We start from the raw sequence: 25,630 nt of genomic DNA on the forward strand, positions 1-25,630 counted from the left end.
CACTGTATATATTAAATAGTGCTGCACGATTAATCACAACAAAGATTCGCAATCACGATGTCAAGCCTATACGATTATATGGCGATTTTATGAAATAGCCTAATTAAAGGCATTACAACTTACCGAAATGTTTAAGCCTCATACATAATATCGATCAAAGTTTAACAACCGCAGAAAGAGGTCAATAAAACATCTGGAAAATAATGTCACATAACGTTAAATTTACCTCAGGGAAACCATTTGATGATCGCACGTTATTGGCTAGACAAATTATATACAGAGAGAGAGGAGTATTTTGCTAAATATCTGTGCACTATATTAAATATTTATTATATTTTTACTTAGCCTATATCATTAAAATATTGTAACGTTGTTATTATAGCCTAGTAAATACCACATATTTAATTTGAGTTATTTTCAACCTCTAATAATAATACCAGCTGACAGGGCTCTGTATGTTTATAGCATTAGGTGAGATCATTTTTTTTTCTTGAGAAAAATTAACATGCATCTACTATAGCTAATATTTATCCAAATTAATCGATACTGAATCAAGATCGGAATCAAATCACAAGATTTGAATTGAAATCATGAAATTTGAGACAAGCAATAATAAAAACAGTTGCCAACCAGTTATTGTACCATGTAAACATTGTAACATGTTGTCACTAAACTTAACAAAAATCTGTTAGTTACAAAATGTTTTGACAATCACAATACACATCCTGCTTAAACGTCCCTGTTTATATAATATTATATTGTATAATAGCCTATATAATATTGTACTATTCAGACAATAACAGGTTTGCAGTAATGCAAAGATGCCATTATTTAATTTTGCACAAAATATTAGGCCCATTTTAATTTTGAAAACACTGTGCATTTAGTTGTTGTTGCTAGTTTGAGTTGAGAAATGCACATTTCAGCATTATCATTAATCTGTGCGTGCATTTTCCTTGAGAACCAAGCGAGTTTGTTTATTATATCGCAATCGCAATATTGACCTCAATAATCGCAATATGACATTTTCCCCAAATCGTTGCAGCCCTAATATTAAATATTGATTAATCCTTATTAAAGTTATTCAGTCAAGAGAAGTGAGTGATTTTCTTTTGTTGTTTGTTGTTAACATCAATGACAGACAGCAGCAGGAATATTAGGCTGTCGTCACTTTAAGAGTGAATGCACAGATCCAATATACTGAGACATATGCATATACTTTCTCAAAACTGTTTACGTTCAGACATTACCAACTGCGTTTTTGATGATACTCGCCAAGATGAGCATTATTCTCAATGTCAAGCCCTAGATCTGAGTTAGGTTCAGCTTACATGCCTCCAAAATCAAGATGTGCCTCGGCCCCCGTCTGAGGAAAATCACATCTGTTAAACGAGTGTCACACATTAACTTGAACTGCATTTCCACTGTGAGCAAGAGGCGATGGAAATAACAGATGCTCACGCGCAGAGAAAAGTAACGTCTAGCCACAACAGAATGACCACAGAGGTGGAGCGCTCGATGACTTCAACGTTACCAGGGAAAAAACCCAAGAACGCCTGCCAAGACTTTTGAGATGCACTTCGTGGTGGAAAACATGGGATGTTTCTCTCCTGCGATGAGAACACAGAGACAGCGAGAGGGAAATAACAAATGCAAACTAGTGCAGCAATATAAAAGCTTTTATGTAGGAGTGCATGATATTAAAATTATATTAGATTAGTTTAACACTATTATATTTTGTCAAAATATTAATTAAACAAAAACAATAAATATAATATATGATACACTAAATATAAATTAAAAAAAAGATACACACTAAAATCTATCATTTTAAATGCTACACTTTTATTTGGGAGTATATGGTATATATTGATACTGATATTGCTTAGATTAAAACGGTTTGAAATTCTTTAATATCTTGTCTGAATACCATTTGAGCAATAAAATAATAAAATAAAATTGTCTAAAAAAGCAAAACACTAAGAGTGAGAGTCAACACTGAAATACAGTTTAGAAGTGCACAACATTAAAGTTGTAGTAACAATAATGCTTATAAAGATCCTATGACTTTTTATTTATAAATATTTTATATAATAAATCTATCATTTATAATATAAAAAAATTAAATGAATATATTTGTCTAAAAAATAAAACTGTAAATACTAAAATAAAAGTTTTAAATGCTTCAAGTGAATTTAACATCACAACATAATACTGTAAAGTACATGAGAAATTGATATAGGATATATTTTTAAATTTGTAAAGGATTTCATTTAACGCTTATTAATATTACGGTTTTAAAATATTAACTTTAGTGAGTGTTAGATGATGGTAAAATGAATATAGATCAAATAGATGCATATAAATTATCTGATATGGATAAATTACAAAAACAAAATGCACTATCTGCTGAAAACGATAACGTTTATTACTTTATTTACATTTTAATACAGTAAAGTCCAATGCCGCAAAATCAAAACATTACAATCAAATAGGCAAAAATGTAAGGAAAAACCTTGATACTTTAAACCAATCATCAATCAACACCTCTCAGAGTTTAACAAACGTCACGTTATGTTTAGATGTACTTCACTCTAAGAGGCGTTACAGGTTAGCGTCGCTAATCCGAGATATGTAAACAACAGATAGCATCGCGTTCAGAGCTGGAGGGAGAAAGTGGGGAAAAGCTCAAAGAAAAAGGTGTTAGGAGACTTTAAACATCCTCTTGTCAGCCTCACATCCTGAATGAAAGAATCGTTGCAGAAAAACCTGCATTCCACTGCGAGAGAAAACAAAGTCTGTTAGCCAATCAATGGCTGACAAACAAACGGAGAAAGAGCCGCGGCTTTCAGCGCTTAACCAAAACACTTCGGCACTGCCAGACAAAACACGGCACTCATGCTATGTTGTTTCGCGGGCCCTGTTTTCTTTAAACGCACAATGTGAAGGTGTCAGATTCAGGATCCCGTGGTTCAGAGGCAAATTCAAAGTGGATGACTGATTAAAAAAAACAAATGTGAGCCTGGATCATAAACCCAGTCACGAGTCGCACGGGTATATTTGTGGCAATAGCCAAAAATACATTGTATGGGTCAAAATTATCAATTTTTCTTTTATGCCAAAAATCATTAGGATATAAAGATCATGTTCCATAAAGATATTTTGTACCGTAAATTTATAAAACATTTATTTTTGTGAGTGAATGCTGCACAATCGCGAACATAAATGCACAACTTTAAGGCGATTTTCTCAATGTTTCGATATTATTGCACCTTCAGATTCCAAATTTCCAAATACTTGTAATATCTTGGACAAATATTGTCCGATCATAAACCATTTATCAATAGAAAGCTTATTTATTTAAAAAAATTGACCCATGTGACTGGTTTTGTGGTCCAGGATCACAAATAACTGGGATATAATTAGACACTTCATGTAATTTGCACACAGGTAATGTGACTAATGTTTATTCAGTTCACGAGCTGTTTTTCCCCAAATCAGAAAGGTAACAATATTTCCTCTGTACAAGCATCCAAACACTTAAACAGGCTTGCGTAGACTGAATTCTGTAATATCTCAAAATTCATAAAAGAGGTCATAGAGCGCTGGTGCTTGCAACGCCAAGATCATGGGTTCGATTCCCAGGGAAAGCAAGAACTGATAAGAATGTAATTGTGTACCTAGAAATGCAATGTAAGTCGCGTCTGCCAAATGCATAAATGTAAATGTAAAACGCCTATAGAGAGAGTACTAACCCATGACTAAAAATCTGACTCATGGAAACCAAAAACTGCCTGTAATTTGAGTTCGAGTGTCCTCTTGAAACTGCTCCGCTGGCCACATTTGAGGCTCTAAATTGGTACGTAGAGAGATGTCCACCATTGGTCTGACCAGTGAGGGCAACGGGAACGAAAGCGCATTTATAAAACCATGTCATGCACAAGTGCCCAAGACCGAGCATCTCGCAAACATCATCAGGAGACTTACACCGTCAACAAGAACAAGCATTAAATTGGATGCTGATTGGTCAAAAACATCCACACACACACGTCTTCGTTCAGATTAACATTTTAACTCTATAAAGCCTAACGAATCATATTGGATTGCAAAGTTTTGATCATTTAGTAGAAATTTGCATGTCACACACAATCTCCTCCTCCTGTTGTTTGAGTGATAGTTTAGAGTTACGCAAATAAAAGTGAGTATAATTGCACAAACGCCCTCCTATTGCTCGTGCTTCACGTCTTTTTGAAGTGAATTTTTACTGATTTTTGTAAAGTAAACATAAGAATAACTTTGATATTGTTAGTAATATTTCCCGATTAACACTTACTGGACTGAAGCAGTTTTTCTTGATTATACAGACATCATTTTCTATAAAAATTATGAGTTTTGAATATGATCATCAGGCTTTTGAGGAAGGTTTATTTGTCCATCTCTCAATCATCGTTGTATTGCATTATACGTTTTAAAACTAAGAGCTTTGATCATAAAACTAAGCATTTAAATATCATCTTATTGGCAGATATTGTGACGACTGATATTTATATGGATTTTATGTATGTATTCACTATACTGTTATAAAGATCTCATTTATTTACATTACAATCATCAGAATTTCATATTTTTGTTGATGTAAATATCAGCATCTGCACCAAATTGCGTATTTTTGCTCAGTTTGCTTTCCTTCATATTTTCACTGTATCGGAGCCTGATGTATCAAATATGATATTCAAAAAAACATGCATTTAGAATTTTAAAAATGATTTTGTGTAAAGGTTCAAAAAACTATTCCATTTCAAAAAATTTGATTTTTCAGCCTTTTTTTCCTCATATTTCAGGTTTAACGGCTCAAAAACACAAAGAGAATCCTTGAGGGGAAATGAAAATATGAGCAAAGGAAACATTTGTGAACCAAAACAGCATCTTCAAATGAAGAAAATGCCTTGAACCACAAAAAGAAACAAGTGCAAAAGAGCAAAGAGAGGAAAAACAAAACAACAAACGTCAGTCACCGCATTAACAGTGCCATCAGACTTCCCCCTCCTTCATAACCCACATTCAGAAGAGATTCAAAACAGACATCGCTCTCATTAAAGCCAGAGCGTTTCTCGAGATGTCGTCTGCCAACATACACACGCATGCTTGTCCTTTAGTGCCACATTCATTTAGTTTTCCAGTTGTTTAACGTCGAAGAAGCCAAGCTAACTAACATACCAGTCGTTCTTAAAGGGCTTGATCACCTCAAAATGACAAGTCTATCGTTTTTTACTCACGCTCATGTTACAAACCCATATAACTTTATATATTCTGCATATCACAAAGGATGATATTTTGAAGAATGTTTCAACTGTTTTATTAGGGATGAACCGAAATGAAAACTCTTGGCCGAAGCCGAATAATAATGAAACGCTTGGCCGAAAGGAATACCGAACGCGGCGTTTCACATTTTTTCCATTTATTTTGCCAATTTTTTCACCGTTGCATTTAATTAAATAGTAAAAATATGGGGATGCAAGACAAATTTTTTTACTATTTTGTCTTGCTTTTCAGAGAAAAGAATAAAATTGCAAAAATACAATTTATTTAACACTGACATTTTTTTAACATTCCAGCAGATATTATTTAAACAAAGCACAATATAACTTAAAATAAATAAATTAGTAAAATAAAAAATATTTTTATATGGCCATCTTTGAAGACCCCCTTCTTGAATAGACTATGTTAGGCCTATAACTGCTGAAAGAATGTAACTAAAAAAGTGCATTGAAAAGTGCAAAAAAAAAATTGTGGATGAACCCACAACAAATGAATAACTGTCCTAGACATAAGCTTACTTTTGCGGTTTACATACACTTTATCGTGGGCGTTGACAGGTTTGCATGGATTGCCTTAGATCATTTGGGTTTCAATATAGCGCGCGATCTCCGTGGCGATTAGCAGATAAGGAGTTGAGAAACGACTGACATCTCTCTCTTTTCATATAGATTACATAAACACAGAATATTTGTTTTCGTTTTGAATTAGATCATTTAAAAGTAGACAAATGATTATAATGATATATTGGCTTTGCCTGTGTGACTAGTATTGGCTGAGTTTTGTTTAAGTTTAGAGACGTGCTTACGGAAAAAAAGTTAACGGAGACAGAGGCAGAGAGCACACCCTGTTTATTTTCTTTATTTTACAAAAGCAGTTTTGTTTCGATTGTAGGTGGACACAAGTAGACATTTAACAGTTTATTTTTTCATATTTCTTAAGTCTGCATTTAAGTGACCATAAATGACGGAGTATTTATGTCTATTTTGTTGCTATGTGAAAAAAATCCAGCAAAACGCAGCGGCGCGTTTGTCAACTACAGAGGGTTAAAAGACGCTTTAGCGCTGCAAGTAAGAATATAACGTCTGCCACAGATGAGCTTTTGTTATCTGCTCAAAGGGGGCATGTTGGCTGCATTTATAAAGTGCGCGCCTCTCACTCTACGCTGGTTACTATTTGATCGCGTCATCAAAAACGTCCTTGTTCGGTAAATTTTATTCGGTCTTTTTACTTATTCGGCCGAAAGTTTTTTTTGCTATTTTCGGCCGAATAATTTCGGTTTCCGAACATTCGGTGCATCCCTATGTTTTATACGATGAAAATCCATGAGAGTAAAACAACACCGGACCTCTTTGCCTTACACTGTATGGACAAAAACAAAACTAGGGATGCAAAACTAGGGATGATATGAAAATTGTCCGATACCGATAATTCTTTATATTTCAACGCCGATAACCGATATATTGACCGATAAATCTAAATAAAATTTTTTTATAGGCTAATTTTTGAGAGGATGATTACAAAAACCATTAAAAGCCATGTCCCAAACACACAATTACAATGTTCTCATGATAATTTTATGTAGCTGATATGACAGACTTGCGCTGCACAAGTTGCACTGAACTGTATTTTCCTTTTTTTTGAAGTGATTCCAATCATATTTCAAGCAATTCAAAACCATCATGTTGAACAGTGCGCATCGGAAGTCTCTCAGCTGAAGGAAATATGCACTATTTATCAGCTTTAATATATCAGCCAAATTGTCTTAGGTCGATAACGATAATATTAAAAATTAACATATATCGGCCGATACCGATGTGGCCGATTTATTGTGCATCCCTAAAAAAAACATTACTTTTTTTTTTTTAAATAACATTATGTGTTCTGCAGAAGAAATAAAACCATTCAGGTTTGCTTCTGACATATCAGCCAAACAGAAAATGTTTCACGCGACAGCAATAAGTGCCGCCAAATATTGGTTGCAATATCAGTCAACCGCTAGAAAAAAAACTAACAGGGAACTTCACAAATCAACCAGCCTTTGGCTCACTTTAAATGTACAGATATCAAACGAACAAATACCCCGATGTGAGATGGAGAGTTGTTCCGGCTGACATCTCCTGGTAACAGCATCCCTGTGGATTTCTTGTTATCTTCCTGTCAGGGTGAAGAGCAGCACTAGCCACTCCGCGCGTTTCTCTCGCTTTATCATGACAGAAGTCTGGCTGTTGACTGGTTATGAGAGCGTGGGGTTTGACGAACTGACAGGTGAACAGGACTGAGCAGGAAGAGGCCGTCTGAGCGCTTTAGCCATGTTTACCACAGAAACCTCGTTACCACACCTCAGCTACAGCAGAAACACACTGTTAGCTCTGCAGACAGACAGCGTTATATGCACAGTTAATTTGGTTCAATTGGCCACACGAGCAGAACGCCGCGTAGGCAGAATATCAATTTTGGAAACCATGCTGAGAAGCTTGACGCTCTGCATCGATGAAAACACAGAGGGGAAAAGGTTCAGACCACAAACAATGACACCAAGAGACATTCAATACCTCTGCGTCGAAGCAAACGTTACGATTGGCTCCGAAAAGACAGAGCCTGTTGCCAATCAGATTCGGCTGATTGAGTGGGAGAAAGGCCAAGTGGAGCCCTGTGGGAAACGGGATGAATTGCAAAGGAGTTTCCCTTTATCCGACGGCCCTTAGCAACAGCCTCTCAGTGAGAAATCACCTGTTGCTATGAGAATAAGAGATGCACATCCTAGCAACAACCGAAGGAGCGACTCTAGCTTTCCTGGAGGAAGAGCGAGAACAGAAAGATGCCACACACACACACACACACACACACACGTAACAAAGCAATTATGAGCGCTGAGAAACAAAACAAACAGTCTGAAGGCTGATAAAACCACAATGTCAAATGCAATGTGCAGGAAACAAAAAGCTCAGTATGCATCGTTTTCACACAAGTAAGCAACTCGCATCTATTTACCTGTAAGACGCCTCTATCCGTCTCACCGTTGCGAGATGAACGCGTGTGCATGCATTGCTGTGAATGTGAAAGTGTGTGTGTGTGTGTGTGTGCATCTGCTGAGCAACCGAAAGAGAGAGTCTTGGAAAGGAAGCAAGGAGTGGAAACCTCAACAACACCTGTGTGCAGTTGCTAGCAACCAATAGTGTGTGTTTTCTGTATGTCAGCAGACACTCAAGGCTAAATATGGAGACTCGCCGATGGTGAGAAAAAACAACACCCACTGTAACACATCAGTTACACTACCACCTATGCATTTCCTAACATTTACTACTACAAAAACAAGCAGTTAAGAAATTGATATACAGTAGTCAACATTTGAAGAGGATCAAAACCTTTCATCAAAGTTATGTATGAATTTTAAACAAAACCTAGTTCTGGTTTTAGGACAACTTTGATTAGCTTTTTTTATCCACTTCAAATGCTGACTACTGTATTAAACACTTGGTATACGGCTACAACTGTATTGTACTATTATTTATTAATGTTGCTATTTGTTTTTATATATATTATATAGCAATAATGTTAAAAAATAAATCATCTTACCATTTTAATAAGTAACAGATGTAAATTGATGTGCTGCTCTCTTTCACCAAAGTGCGGATAAAGATTAAGGGCTTTTCACATTAACACTGGACCTCCAGGCTGTTGAGTTGAAAGTTGTGTTTTAAAACCGCATCTGGGCTGTTAAAACAAGAAATCAAAGCAGAACCAAGCCTACAAGTTTGCACCCGCACCACAAAAACATGGCTAAAATTATTTTTACTGATCTATCCAACCAACAAACGGATCAATGAACACAAGAGTGAGTTAAAATCAATCAAGACAAGGACTAGTTCCTAAATCTGATCTACTGAAGAGAAACGCACTGATAGAAACCACAACAAGGTAGAAGTGAAAATCGAAGAATGATCAGCTTTAATCCTGGTCTCGACTCATATTTTCTTGTATCGTGTTCACAATCAGATGTCGTTCTAGTAGGCTTCTCAACTTTATTGCGTCACTGACGCTCCAATTCTCAGTGATATTAAATGATTTTTAGTCAAAGTACTGTTGCTTTCGTCAACGAAAATTATGACTAAATATCGTCGTCAACGAACCTTCACACGTGACGAAAATCACGTACATTATCACATACTATTTTGACTGGGTTAAATAGAATTGCATTACTAAAAAGAGTCTAAAATACCATTTTCATTGACTAAAACTAGACTAAATGTCATCAGTTTTAATCAACTAAAACTAGATGAAAATAGTAATGGATAATTCTGACTAAAATAAGACTAAAATGCTCAGACTTTTAGTAGACTGAACCTTGACTAGACTAAAAAGAGTATGAACGTGACTAAAACAAATGAAAGCTTGACACAAAGACTAGACTAAAACTAAAATTAAAACAGGCCGCCAAAAACAACAATAATTCAAAGCACTGTCAGTATAGACACGGAGTAAAAATGTATTATTAAAACAAAACAACGCTAAACACAGCACTCGTATTTCCAGGGTAGACACTGCTTTTTCTCTGCTTTTGCCCCAGTTTCTCTTAGATGGATCAGCGCCAGTTCACATCTGGGGTGCTCTTACTTTTCATGCGTGAAAACAGACAATCCGAGAGGAGAAAACGAGTGGAAGAGAGCGTAGGGGGAAAGGGGGGGTGTTGGGGAAGATGTGTTTGTGTGGCCTGAAGAAGAAGAAGAAGAAAAACAGCCAAGTACCGCTCTGAGTAATCTGACCTCGACGTAAGCAAGACCCGAGAGGAAAATCTCCCCTACAGACAGCATAACAATCAAGATAGTGTTTCCTGCGTGGGAAAAAGAAGAAGAAAAAAAACTAGTTCTTGAAGCATACCACTATTCAGGACAAAACAACCTGCATTAAGCCAGATGGTAGATCATCAGTCTGCCCAGAAAGAGCAAGATACCTCAGATTGCCTGATAACCACACAAGCTTTAACGGACGGCTTAGCATCTATTGATTCCATAAGGAAGTGCACGCTAAGCTGTCTGGAACAAAATGAGATTCAAAGTGAAGGCTAACAAACAACTCTAAGTAAATGCACATTAAACGGCGTGTTTACGCACTCCATATCTCCAAACGGCCACGATCGTTACCGAAACTTGCTCATGACACGCTCAGCTTCAGCAAGACCTGGTGAAGCTTCCTTTCAAGAAAAGGTGGAATTCATTTAATCGTATAAACTCATTAAAATAAGTGGGATTGATTCACTGTCTGGAAATGGAATTGACCACAACCAGTCAAATACACAGTGGGATACAAACCTAGAGCTCGCAAAGTCTTGTTTCTTCATCTATGAGTTTCAGGAGATTGCTTGTGCAGCTTGTATAGCAGTAATGGATCCGAGGTGCTACATAAAGCCCAAGTAGCAATGAAAATCTCTGAAATATTCCTGTATGGAGGTCACGATCTCACTCTCAGACAATTTCCACCACTAAAACCAAGCTCTGGTATCTAAAAGTTTGTTTTGCACCATTTAAGCTGTAGGCGTAAGTGGAATGAGTCAGCAAAAAACAGAAAAACACTTCTAGTTCAAATTGCTTACGAACCCCCACTACACATTAGTCACAAAAAAAACCAATTCAAGTCCAGATTTTCAGAAGTTACGCATTTAAACTGCTGAAGAAAAAACTTGTAGGCCACAAAACTGAATGTGTTTCCAAAGTTCAATCTGCACTATGGAAACTACAGGACCACCCCCAGGTTTCTCTCCCAACCAAGTCCTGCCCACACGACCTCAGGTTATTCCATATATGCAGAGCCGATTACAATAATAAGGTCAGTCACTGGTGCACTAGCAGTAGGGGGTGGAAGGAGGGCAGGGTGGGTCAAGAGAGAGCCGATGTAGATAAGAAGCCCTGAGGGACTGAGGAGAAGAAACAGCTCTTGGAATTTGGCAATGTGGACTGAACAGGGAACTGGTGTTAGCTTTAGAAAGTACCAGAGGAGATTAACTTGTCTAAATGTTGGATAACATCCCAGCACATGCCAACAATCACAAACAGATTTCAGATTTAATATCATTTGCAATCCTATTCGTCAATAACCAATGATCTGTAATGAACATTTTAATCCTAAATGGGTAGTAGAGCTGTGCAATTAATAGTAATTTTATTATGATTTTCGATTTCGTAATAAAATTATCAATTCTTCGATTTTGGCTTCCAACGATTATGAAAATAAGATAATAGGGGTAAAACGATTATTATGCTGCTAAAGCTTTCAGTCCAATGCACTTTACTTGACAGTGGTGCGCTTTCGTTCCTAAAAGCCCAGACTTAACATCCAAATCGCCACATAAGCGGTGCAGAATGCAGTCTCTACTGTTGCTAAACTGAGGGACGGGCCTGATATTACACAGTGTTATGAAAAGCGAATTAAGCCGCAAAAAAGACTCTGTGTGCGAGGTCCGAGTTGGAGCCGAATGCGGATAAGCAAATGGGCTTCAGATTCACGCCTAAACGAGTACACAAAAAGTCAAAATGCATTTTTGGAGAGTATTCCCGTAAATGTCTTCAGTAAACGTACACAGTTGAGGAAGAAACGTGTAACAGTATATTGGATCCATGCATTAGCCTAGATTTTTGATCTTGACTGAACATCTTTAGTAGCTTTAATAAGGATTAATCTATATTTAATGTGTACTGTAAGACTATGCAGTGGTATATGCAATGCTATTTTACAGTTTATTTGATTAAATTTTTTTGTTACTAACTAATTCTAGAAAAACTTTACACACGGTTTATTTAATTTGTATTTTCACTCTCTTGTAGTTATTTGTCCATTTTGTTTGGAATTTTTGTGCATCAATTATTGTGAAATTTCACTGTATTTAAAAATGAATCATATTGAGAAATAAGACTTATATCGCCCATAAATTATTATTTTAAATAATCAAGATTATATCAAGATTATAATATTGACCAAAAATAATTATGATTTTTTGCTATAATCAAGCAGCCATAATAGGTAGCCATCTTCTAAGGGTGCATCCTAACTGAAAAGTAACATCGTAAGTAACTGATCTTGATCACCCTACATAGGCAGAAATTCAATGATGCATAGTGCTCATGTAAACTGCATGAGAAACCTGACTAACAACTGGTTCCAATAGCGTTTGATGTTAGGATTTTGATAAGATGACTGGGGAATGCTTGATAAAAGGCTGTACAAATAACATCTAACATGTCTAACATAGTTTTATGGGTCCCAGTACAAAAAAAAAGACTTCTCCAGATCCACTTCTGCTAAATAGTATGCTGGTCTGCTTTTGTTTTGACTGCGCACATGCCTCTTAGTCAGCAACGAAAAACGGGCACTAAATAACATTCATTCCAGCTGTTGCCAGATATCTGCTAATCAGGAGAACTGAGACGGCACAAGGTTAACAGCAGCGACCTGCATCCAAAGCCTAAGGCATCTGACTGAACAAACAACCCTGAACTCAACAGCTTGAATGTTGGCACACATTGAGTTTATCCACGAAGAGGACAGGGGATGATAGCAGATTACGATTAAGATAACTCTGCTATGTTGTGAAATGCAGGCAAAACAATGGTGGAATCAGGAAATCCATGCACGATGCTATAAAAGGAAACATTAGAAATTAGTCAAACTACAAACAACATTAAAATAAAAAACAGATTTAGGGGTCAAACCCTTTAAATCAGTTTAAAGCAAGCTGCTAATGATAAAAAAAGGAGTAATAGTGAAAAAGCATTGTCTTCTGAGGTTCAGAGTCAAGAATAAAAATTATTCATGGTTATAAAATTAATTAACATTATTTGAAGTAAAATTTGGCTGGAAGGCAAAAGGGAAAAAAAGAGACCGAACAAGAGAGGCCAAAGTGGGAGGACATGTCATGCAAGGCGGAGTTGACCCTTAGACCGTGATACTATTTCCGCCCCACCACAAATCTCAGCTGCCAGACCTTACATAACACACAAACTTGCTGCAACCTGTCTTTAACAACCACAAGCTTACCTGTCAAATCGGCTTGAGAACCACAGACTTCAAAAAAACAACCTCCCTCTTTTTCTCTCCGCTCACATTCTCGATTTACTTCACCTTCCACCTTGTCCTTCCTCTATTTTCCTCCTTTTTTCCCCACCTACACAAACAGCTCTCTCTCTCTCTAAAGGATCCCTGAGTAACTGACACCACTCTTGAATTTTGAGAGCTGTGGCACAAGGACACTTCTTGTTCGCCCAACAGCAGGAGGAGTGAAGGGGTAGAGGGGGAAAAAGCTCCCAAGGTGCTTTTGATTTGGCAGGGCTTGGAGAAGCACTTCAGGCAGAGTTTATCTGCTGGGTCTGGCAGTCAGCCGACCCTGCTGGTGTGCATTGGGCTACAGGGGGGTTAATACTGCATCCTCAGTCAACGACGGACCTGTCACTTACAGTGAGCCATCTGCAGGGATTTAGAGAGAGGGAAGGAGAAAAATGGAGGAGGAGAGAGCCCAAACTATTTATAGCCTCTCAAAGGCTTCCTGTTACTGTTCAACCAAGCAGGAAGGAGGGGCAAACTCCCAGAGAGGGAGTGTGAGGCATAGAAGGGTAATGAGAAATAGAAAGAGACTTATCCCTCTGCTTTCATCCACACAGGAAAACATGACTACCCATCATCAGTCAGCGAATAACACCAAATAACATTAGCCAGTAGCAACAAGCTCCTTTATTGATAATACATGTACAAATATCACGATGGGTCTTCTTTAACTAAAGCAGTTTAGTGTAGGCAACCAGGAGTCTTGGATCAGGACTATGGAGTGCATCGAACAGAAATATCAACTCTTATCTTACTACAGGCCTAATATATCAACCAGATTTCAAACAACATCCAATGACCCATTCTCAACAAAGACAATGACAATCTGACGTGAATCTGACACTGGCTAACGCTTTGCATGCACTCAAATGTTTGCATTCAGAGGAGTGAAGTGAAGTCTAAATACTTTTAGCAGGCAAGGACAAACCCTGAGCAAACTGTGCTCAGAGGAGCATGAAGAGAGAGAAAGTAAGAGGGAGATTAAGGTCTGCAGGTTCCCTGTAAATTCAGCGACGATCCTTACAATTATCATTACGTAAATACTAGCAGCCCATCAAGTCCAAGAATGTTTTCTACTTCATGAGTGACAGGTAACATGAAGAGGAACTGGGAGTGAAGATAAGCATTTGTGTGTGGTTTCACCAAACCATGAGCATCCTTTGACAAAGCTCTTTGGTGGATGCCGTCAACAACACCCTTGAGTAGACCCGTGCCCGCAATACTCTTGGGTATCCACTAGTGCTGGGCAGTTTGACCAAAAATTTCAATCACGTTTTTTTTTTTCAAAATGATGCCAGTTTTCTGGTTTATGAGTTTTTTTTTTTCATGCATAATCAGGTATTCAAAGCATTTTCTACTGGTTGAGAGAGGAATTACTGCAGTAAATTGACTTAGGATGGTCTATTTTACTGTCATTAGTGGTATATTGTAGAATAGAATAGCGCCCAGTATAACCTAAAATTGTTATTTCTTAACGTTCTAATAACGTTCTTATAACCACGAAATAACGTTAATACAACGTTTATATAACGGGAGAATTTAACATTCTAATGACGTTTGAATGATGTCTTATAACCAAGCAAGAACGTTAATCCAACGTTTATAACGGGAGAATTGAACGTTCTTATAAAGTTTTGAATAAAGTTCTTATAACCAAGAAATACCGTTAATACAACGTCTAAAAACTGGACGTTTTGAATGTTCCTAGAACATTCAGAAATAACGTTTTTATAACTTAATGGGAACGTTCTGAAAACGTTCTTATAACCTCAAATTGTTTGCTGGGGAAGAGGAGAGATTTGCGATTGCACTGAACACGTTTTAAGTGCAGGATTCTCTGAACGAGCCCAGAGAAAGTAGACCAACTGAGCGGCGTGAGAGCGTGGCACATTATATTCAGCGCGCGAGCAGATTGATTCGCACTCGCGCATTATATTAATGTACTTTCGCGCTACAATAATGCGCTCTCCACATTTGACAGGAAAATAACGCCATAGTTCTGCAGCATCCATCTTCCCTGTAACGTAACACCAGAGCACTGCTGTTTACCCATAGACAGTAAAAGAAAACTGCTGTTTACCCTCGCCTCGCTGCTTAGAAGTGCAACATTGTGAAGGGTCCGTCTGAAACAGTGTCGCGCGGCGCAACGTAACGTTCGTTCCGAACATTGTGTAATTAAATACATCGGTATGGCGGTATATTAAAAATTAATATCTTAACAAAAATATACACCGGTTTTTCGGTATGAACCGGTATACCGCCCAGCACTAGTATCCACCATATGGACTCTAAAATGAGAAATACTCTTTCACACTCTCGCCTTTCTCAGAGAGAAGCCTCCGTTTGATGACCTCGTTAGTTCAAGCACTTAAGCTGCTAATGCCCAGATAAAACTAAATGAGAGAGGACGGGAGGAGGGAAGGTGGAGGCAGAAAGGGGTGAGAAAGAAAGTGGAGGGGAAAGAGAGAAGTTATGACAATGGAGAACACTGCAGAGCTAGCCACCCACTTGAGCCCAGATTCAACAGCCCATGAAATAATGGGAAGGTGTTGCATCCACTGAACACTTTTGTTATTGATTTTAAAAAACAAAACATAAGATTAAAAAACTACTGATGGGGTTAAAAATAACAAGATTTGGCAGCACTTTGTTTTACAGTCCTGTTTCGCATAAACATACTATTTACTTATTGTAGTAATGACACTAACTAGGTACTAACCCTGAACCAAACCCCTAAACCTTAACTTAAACCATGTAGTTACCTTACACTACTCATTACTTTTGTGGTAAGAACACTCCAAGTACATTGAAAGTGCACGTACTGTAAAATGAAGTGTTACCCAAGATTTTTGTTAATTAATCTGACATCCAATGATTCCAAAGGAATTTTAAATGCATGTATAGCAAAAGGAGATCTCAAACTTTGCCAAACTCAAGTCAAGAGGTTGTAAATTATCCAGCTCAAGTTGGGATATTCTTGGTTTTCCTAAAACTCCTGTCTGGGTTGAGCTGATAATTGGATAACCAATTCCAGAGCCTCTGTTGTTTGACTATGCTCTGGAAATCTGGTTAAGGTCATAATCACCTGTAAATGCTAGAAGTAACTCTTACAGCTCAGCCATGAAACACTGCAATCTGCACGCAACTCTCTTGGCTCAGAATAAAAACCCAATTTCCTTTTGTGAGGCAGATCCTTAAGAGGAAAAGGGGTTTTATCTGAGAACTCGGCAGCTCCACCATTTCATCCAGAGCCAAGGGATCAATTTGCAGGGCAGAGAGACTAGAAAATGAGAACCCAGAGTGCCTTCTTGCACTCAGTGAAGAGGTGAACAAGAGATTACAGAGAGGGGTAGAGAGAGAGGGAGAGAGAGAGAGAGAGAGAGAGAGAGAGAGAGAGAGAGAGAGAGAGAGAGAGAGAGAGAGAGAGAGAGAGAGAGAGAGAAAGAGTGAGAGAAAGAGTGAGAGAGTCTGGCTTGCTTCCAAAACAGACTTTGAGGACTTTGATGTGGCCTTTCCGAGGCTAAAGGGTCATTATTTGTTGCACCTCCTGTAGTTATTTCAAACAAAGTCACACATTGTACAATGAAAAACAGCTCTTCCTTCTTAGGTTGATTATCATTGTTATTGAAGTTGTTAGCTGGATGCAGACATGCAAACAGTGACCAACAGCTCTGTTTGTTGACCTGAAAAAGTGTTTTCTGTTTGCCTGATTTGAGATAAAGATGAAAACATTTATGATACTGTTATCGTCATACCACAGGAGTTGAATTTGTGAACTAGAAAATAGCTGTACAAAGGCATTAGCTAAATGACCAACAAGAAAACTATCAAATTTCAAATAGACTTTGCTAATAATGGCAGGTCTTTATAGTCTGGAAAATGGTCTCTCGTTCAGACAGATTTTCACTTGTCATAACTGTTCCTTGATTTTTGTAGTGTTTGAGCTCATTTACTAGCATGACAAATGAGCCTAGGTACCTTTGGTTGAATTCCTCCCTTTAAGTCCATACACACAAATTCTCACCTAGAGAAAAAGAGGAAACCATAGCACCTGTAAAATATACAATGCTGATGAACCTAAAAAAACAAGCATTAGGAGAAGAAATGGAAAGTATCTTCTTCCAGCCCTCAGGCATTTTCTTACTCATTATCCCTCTCCTAACTGCAATGATGCTAATCCATGTCAAATAAGATTCTTTAATATATCTTTAATCCATGTGATTAACAAAGAAGAGCTACTTTTGCCTGTCACTCCAGATGAGGGCTAATAAAATTCACACATCGAAGCATTTCTCCCACCGCACAATGAACAGAATTTGAGCCGAATCTGGCGTATGTGTCCAAACATCTCCATTTTTTCCCAAGCTGAGATAGGGAGATCTACAGAACTTTGATGAATTGCCTGGATTTATTATGACTGTTCCTCAGGGAAGGGTGCAGTATGAGGACAGTCTCGAATATGAATTACCAGCATGCTGATTCGATCTCAGCGGCAGCCAGAGAGAGACAGCAGGGCCTGAATACCAATACATGTTTCCTGGATCAGGACAAGGACTTGATTACTGGTGCCTGTCAGAAGGAGTGGAAAAGTCCTTAAGTGTACTCTGGAGGGAAGCCTGCAGGCAAGCACTTCAGGAGTGAGAGAGATGCTTTCAATCAATTCTGACTCAAAGAGAGAGAGGAAAGAGCGCGAAAGAGTGAATTTTAAGTAAAAGAGCCAGGAATATGTACTGGCTGAAGACTTCTGAAAACACTCTGGGAATTCAGACGTTGGGGTTCAGAGCGGCTGCATCCAAAACAGTTTTGACCTACAGGACCATAAATAAGACAAGTTAATTCAGGCACAAATGATGACAGGTGGCCCATCTTTTAGGGCTCAGCACATTTGCTCTGCCAGGAATGGTAGGGAAATATGATTGTGGTTTTAACCACAGGGCTCTCTGGGTATCTAATAAGGACAAATCCTCCTCAAACCAACCGGCAGAGCCTGATGAAACGCAAGAATGTCAAATATTATGTGGGAGGCGGTGCTGCTGGTTTTTCAGAACACATGCAAGGGTAAAGATGTGGGAATACTGCTTTCCCTGCCCAAGGTGGAAGCAACTTTGTGGTGATTTGTGGGGTCAAACCCTCCCCTCTTATGCCAGGCATGAAACCTTGGCCAAGTGCTGTAAACTCTTCTCTGCAGAATTCTGGAGAAAACCTGAGGTAATGCATTTGAAACTTTTAAAGGTAAATTATAATTTTTTTCATTATAAGGGCAATAAATTCAGCCAAATAAAGTTCCAGAAGATGCACAATGTGTGAGGGCCATATGAAACCTGGATTTACAATCGATTTAAAAAAAAAAAAAATCAGTCACCAATCACAGATAAGAAATCTTGAAGCAAGGACTGTCTAAACTCCAGATTTAGGCAACGATATGGAATTCATTATACAGGTTCTTCTGGTTCAGTTCTGCATAACCGAATTAAGAGTTAGTTCACCTCCACTCCTCTCAGAAACTCGTCTATGTCTGATGGTAACCATAGATACATATGTCTTGCAGACATTTGATATAAGGCTCTGATCCATGGCTCCTTTAAGTGTCCATTTGTTGGGGTAACTTTTTGGGAAAAATAAAAACATTGAGCAGATACCTGAATTTCCATGCCGTATCGGAACAGGGTCCTCTTCACAATAGCGTGATAGAGAGTCTACAGATGGATGGCCGGGCATGTAACAAGGTACCACTGACGGGGCCCCGTCTGGCTAGCGGCTTCCAGGAAGCCAGATTCCAGGGCAATAATCCAGAGAGACTCAGAGGCCCAGAAATGCCATCAGGACCCTTGGCAGAGAACACATGCCCGCTTTGTGTCCCAGCTTGCTGTTGATGAAGGGCTGCAGGAACGCGAGCCCCTACACAGCTCCCCAAGTGGGAACCAAAGCACCCCTTGTTTAATCCTCAGCAAAAAGCCATCGAATAGGTGGAGAGGAGAAGATGAGGATTTGGAAAAAAAGAGATACTGGCTGGGTTGGGGAAAGTGAGGGGAGGTTAACGGCAATCACATGGAAATCTGAATGGATCGAGGGGTGCAGTGCAGTCCTTCTGAAGCATTCAGCTTTTCTCAAACTGTAACAAATCTTCTTTTCAAAGCGGTGGCTTCTGTCACACTGCACTTTGTTGCAGCGGTTAACAATTGATGTGTTTTTCTTCAAGAAACAGACAAAGACAGCCTCTCTGTTTCACAGTTCAGGGTGTTAGCTCAGGAACTACATGGACACACAGGTTTGAACCGTGGACTGAAAACACATTCCACAGTTGAGCAGTCACTGAGTGCAATGGCTCTCGCAGCAACGCAGTTCACAGAACGCTTGACATTCCCTAACACACTGTACACAGGAGGCCGGGGGGCCCCTTCATGCTAACACCTCATAAATCCCTTCATTCCTCCCCCCCCGACTGCACCTTCAGGGCCTTACGGATACAAGGACAATTAAGTAAGAGAGAGAAGGGACAGATAGATAGCATTGAGGAAAAGCAGTGAGAATAACCAGGGTTTTCAGATTTGTGCAACACAGTCATACTGAAAGTTATTTTTTCACCTCTCACAAATAGATCATCAGCACAACACTTTAAACTGCATGGCTGCAAAATGCAGAGCAAGTAACAGGTTAACCAAAGGTCTGACAGAAATGAAACACAGACCAAAAAAACAAATAGGTCACTGACACAAATGAAAAGTTCAAAGACAGTTTAAAAACCCGAAAGGGCTGCACGATTATGACAAAAATCATAATTGTCGATTATTCCCTTGAAATTTAAATAAAGGAAGAGAAAAGTAAAAAAATAAAAAAATAAATTTAAATGTATTACTATTATCACAATTTACATTGAATGGTGTTTTGAATAGCTTTATACCATTGTTTGAAGCAACTGCATAACAAGTTTTATATCAAATTAAAAACAAGCTGAAAAAACTTCCTAAAAAACTTGTATTGCTTTTCTATAGCATTAAGCCTCAAATGTCAACTATACATTGGTTTGGTTGCTTCTTTTAGTGAGTAAAAATAAAAATATGCATGGTATAATAATAGGGGCTTTCGCACTGGGTAGTTCTAGTCAACAAGGTGATTCCCCGAGAACTAATGTGGTCGTTTCCCTGGTTGCATTCGCACCACCAGTATGAACTCTGAAGTGACGTAAGCCACGCTTGTTGTTGTGACTCATTTTGACGGCGAGGAGGACTTTTATTTTGACGGCGCTGAGAATGGCAGAGCCTGAGCACACATTCTCCATCTTCATTAGTTTTCGATATGTTTAACAGTCATGTCTAATACGTTATTAGATAGAACTGTTATTCAAAGTAGACCGTATATGAAAGTATTTGCGTTTGCCGTGCGGTTGATCTCCAGTGTTGCTAGTTGAGCAGAAATACATAGCCTAATCATGTTTCGCTTGGTCCCCTCAAACTTGCATTGGATTTTCTCCTAAGCGTAAAGGTTGAGAGGTCCATCTATCAATGTTTCCCATGTTCGTAGAGTTAGTTCATGGATTAAGTAAATAAAAAAGGTGGGTGCTGGTGTTTCGTGTGTTTGACCAATCAGCGTACACTTACGTCACTGGTAGTTCCCTGAAGTAGTCGTGATTCGCCTCACAACGTAAATTTCTCTAAACACACCTCTTAAGCATGCAGAATAATATAAGTGGACTTTATGTAATCGCGGCTTTGAATGATTACATAATCCTGGCATCCGTAATCGCGATTAGAAATTAGAGTGATAGACAAAGAGTGATTGCATCACTTACCATGGAACATAATATATTCATATACGATGGTATTTTTTTCAATAAAGCACTTTAAAAGAATAATGTGGTACTACTATAGTACATTTTGGTACTTTTTCGGTGGTGAAATGTAACATGGAGAGGGGGAGGCCCAAGGATTTGCATAATATGCATTTGCATGCTTGCACAAAATATGTCACCTGACACATATTTTGTGCAAGCATGCAAATGCATATTATGAGAGAAAAAGAAAATGTCTTTTGAGAGAAAAAGAAAATTTCCCTAAAAAAAGATTTATCCTGATGTTTGTAGTTATCTCTTCAATGCACAAAAAAAGATTTAAATGAACACTAAATGACATCTAAAAGCAAATCAAGGTTAAAAAACTCAGATAAAGAATAGGGGGAACAATGGTTATAAACAAAGCTCTGCCATCTTTCTTCAGAATTCATACAGCATTTCTCCGAACTTTTTGTTTGTCTGGCGGTAAAGTTTGGGTCCTGTCAAGAGAGATGAGGTGAGACGAGCAGCAAACTCTCAGAGAGCCTGAACCGAACTGGCACCTGCCTTTAAACATTTATGTTTGATGCATTTTTAACACACAACATAAAAAAGGCATGACTCTGTTGTTTTCCCTTCACCATCCTCCACCAACCTTGCTCACATACATCTGCATTCTAGCATAGTCAAAAATACACAGGTGATGCCACACCTGCGGAAACGCTGGGTAAGCGGTCAAGTTTGTGGTCAAGACAGCGATTCAATCTGGTTACTAGTTAGCGTTCCTACTTACGACAGCTCATTTGCATGAATTTGAACAATCAGCAACTTTAATTGAAAATAAATGACTTGAGGTCACTTTGTTGCTACAAATCGCTTTTAGTGCAAATGCCCCTTTAGAAGACCTAGAAAAAAACGTATCCTTCCGTTTCAAAGTCTCAAAAGCGGTAGACTTTTAGGTCAGCGCGGTAATCTCATTAAAACACATCAGGCCCAGACAGACACTGGTGTAACTCACCGGACGGCTGTTAACCTGTCAGTGTACCTGTCGGAGAGAAAGCTGCGTTTTTCCACAGTCTATCACCGGACCGGTGCATCAGAACCAGAGGGAGATATGACACCAGCCGAGCTCATTATCAGTGTGAGGTGTGTGTTGTAAATGAGAACATGGCCAGCACCAGCCAGAGCTGTCATTTCACCAGAAGCTGTTTTAATGTCGAAAAAGGGGTTGAAATTAGATGCTTATTAGCAGGCAATTTGCATAGTGTCTGATACCAAACAATTGCCTAACACTGTAGCGATCATCTTAAATTAAATTTTATTTTAAGAAGGATTTTTTTAAAAAGAAAGCTTGTGATCTCAGGCTCGAAGAACAAATTGGCTTATAAAATGATGACTACCCACAAACCCCTGGTGGTTTTCAGAGCTCTTCCACAGCTGTGGATTTGTTTAAAAATAGCTGAGATTTGAGCAGGGCATTAAGTGTGATATCCTCTTCTAAAAGGCACCGATTGTTCTCTTGATAAATAATCTGATGTCAGATTCGGTTTCTAGACCAAACACAACACAGGCAGAATTAAATTCAAGCAAATCTGCACAACAAGGCTTGCTGTTTATGAAGACATTGGATATACGGCATTTAAAGAAAGCATGTGATATGGGTTACGTGATCACTTTATTGAGAATAAATCGAGTTAAAGGAACTATAAAATAAAGCTTAAGTAAAATAAAATAAAAATATTAGGTGAAAATTTTAAACTTAAAGGGGTATGATTTAACTTTAGTTAGTGTGTAATGTTGCTGTTTGAGCATAAACAACATCTGCAAATTTACGACGCTCAAAGTTCAAAGTAAAGGGAGATATTTTCTTTTACAGAAATCACTTTTTATGGACTACAACAAATGGCTGGTAGAGACTACACGAGCTTCCTCCCGGTTTAGTGACATCACTAACCCTAAAATTTACATAAACCCCACCCCCAGAAACACGATTTATAGATTATCATGACAGAATATGCTAATCAATGACTAGAAGATAGTTAACTCCACATCAGCTATATAAATTCATCAACTAACCGTCCAGAAACTATAAATCATCTGATGTCAGATTCGGTTTCTAGACCAAACACACCGGGCGCAGAATTATTATTTATTTTTTATTTATTTTTTTAAGTTTATGAGGATATGGATATACGCCATTTATAGAAAGCATGTGATATGGGTTGTGTAACCGCTTATCAGATCTCTGTATTGAGAATAAATCCGAGTTAAAGGAACTATAATCTAAGGCCACGTCCACACGAAGCCGGTGCGTTCATTATCCGCTTTTTTTTTTCCTCGTTCTAAAAAAAAACTCCGTAAACACGGTGACGTCTCAAGAAATATCTGCGTCCACACGAAACCACTGACATCAACTGAAAACGGTGTAGTATATATGCCAGACCAGTATGGGGCGCTGTAATTGTGCCACAGAGTGAACACTATACACGGAGAAGAAGACTTTGAGCATGCGCCGACACGTGATGTGATGACATCATCGTTTCACAAAATATACGGATTGGCTGTACACACGAAACCGCAAGGGTGTCGTTTTCAGATTTATCCACTTTGGGACACGGTTTCAAAAAATAGCGGTTTCACTCTCCCAAAACGCCGGATCCGTGTGGACGAAACGCCAATACGATAAAAAATTTATACGTATACAGCGAAACGCATCTTCGTGTGGACGGGCCCTAAAGCTTCAGCAAAATAAAATAAAATATTAGGTGAAAAATTTTAACTTAACGGAAACAGAAAAATTTGAAATTTGAAGAAATTACTTCAAGTAAATAGGCTATCACATTTTAGAGTAAAAGTAAAAGACAAGAAAAAACATACACAAAGTCAATGCATCTGGCTTCTCTTTTTGTTCGCGGGGGGGCCAGTCCAGACTTATCCAACAGACTCGCATGTAATGCAATGGCCTCGTCGGGTCTGAGCATGTGACGGCCTGTGGATCGGGCCTGTAGTGGCTGGATTGCAGAGCGAGAGTAAGGTAAACAGATGAATAAAACATTGTGGTTTTGTGCAGTCCTGACCTCGGTTAACACCACGCTGTTTACACACAAGAGCAGTGTGAACCGGTGAGGGGAGTGGCACACATTCACACAAAAGCACAAAGACGTTTAGCATGAAACAGATATGCTCATGTTCTCCTTTCAGTGCACAATCAATGGATTGACTCACAAAGTTCCTCTGTCTTGACCCATTTATAGACCGACATCTGTTCTAATATGAGCGTGTAAACTGGAGCCCATGAGAAGAGGGTTATCAGGGACACACGGTTGTTTAAAGCTTCATTCATCCTACTTAAATAAAAAGCTTGAAGTCAGTCCAAGTAAAATTAGGACACGTTCGCCAACCATTAAAATTACAAAAGCTTTTTAAAGAGCTGAAGTGCTCAAATAAAGACTGCAACTTTAATAAGTTTAATAGTTGTTAGATTTTCAAGTGTTGGTCTAAATATTGGTGGGTATTTTGCATCATGAGCGTTGCCTTAAAACAACATGTCAAGTAGTTCAAATGCATCTCAAGATCTCTTCCTGTTCCAATCAGATCACTCTCTAATCAACAAAGTTATCTCTGCTATCGCAAATCTTGTAAATTAGATATGTTCACTGATAATCACTGCATCACAATGCACTGTATGCTGTCAGTGTATTACCTCATACTTCCTAGAAAAATAAACACAACAAACAAAGATTAGGATCCCGTATCTGTTTGCGTTCAATCAAATAATTTTGGGTTTGTTATTTCAATTCTAAGTGTCCTAGTGCACTGAGAGAAAAATGTGAAAATGTAAGTATTTTAGCATTGCCATTAAGCTGAATGTTAAGTGAATTGCAGATGCAAGTAAAGTCTGTTTTCTGAACGCTGTAGTTTTGTCTCCTGAGTTCTTACCCTCAGCTGGCGGTGTATGTTGTCTGGATGTCCTTTGCTTTCATAACTGCAGCTCAGACGAGTCTTTCTCTCTCTGTTTGAGCCGTAGACAGGACAGCATGGGCGTTTCCGGGATCGCAAACCCAGGGGCCTAAAATACCCAGGGGCAGCGTTCACAAATTGTGCGGTGAGCGAGTTTAACAGCCTCTCCGTTCAAGAGCCGAGACGCTGTGCCAAAGTTACATGAGGGGTGAGAGAAAGGGGAGGAACTACGAGAAGGGAAAAAAAAACGCAAATGTGAGAGACGGGGAAAGAAATGAGATGAGAAAAGGTCACTGCTGACACTCATGTAAACACCAGCAAAGGATTTACAGTGTGGCAAGAAACCTCTCGTCGCGGAAAAGGCACAAAGAGACTCCGGCCCAGGAGCAAGAGAGCCTAAACGAGGAGACATTCCAGGAAAAGACGGACCTCCCCTCCTCTCCCAACTGGAAAAGCTGTGTTATAATGGAGTACAGGCTTCCTGGCTGCTGT

At 38.6% G+C, this 25,630-nt stretch overlaps 1 protein-coding gene across 7 annotated transcripts in view; it reads right to left on the reverse strand.

The window, feature by feature from the left end:
• znf609a (zinc finger protein 609a) overlaps nt 1-25,630 on the reverse strand; it is a 157,299-nt gene that overhangs the window by 49,888 nt on the left and 81,781 nt on the right. The window contains exon 1 of one of the 7 annotated variants that reach the window (XM_077235431.1): nt 25,118-25,629. The exons of 5 other annotated variants lie outside the window; for them this stretch is intronic. Coding sequence is in view for 1 of the 2 variants with exons in the window: in XM_077235430.1 (XP_077091545.1) it covers nt 7,399-7,449 (51 nt within the window). In the remaining variant the exon portion in view is untranslated. Of the gene's footprint in view, nt 1-7,398; nt 7,509-25,117; nt 25,630 lie in introns of those variants that run through there. One more of the 7 variants, XM_077235430.1, reaches the window with a different exon arrangement.

This window comes from Siphateles boraxobius, unplaced genomic scaffold (assembly GCF_051911475.1).
Source record: "Siphateles boraxobius isolate OS27281-9 unplaced genomic scaffold, OSU_SipBor_1 191, whole genome shotgun sequence".
In the NCBI taxonomy this organism is placed as follows: domain Eukaryota; kingdom Metazoa; phylum Chordata; class Actinopteri; order Cypriniformes; family Leuciscidae; genus Siphateles; species Siphateles boraxobius.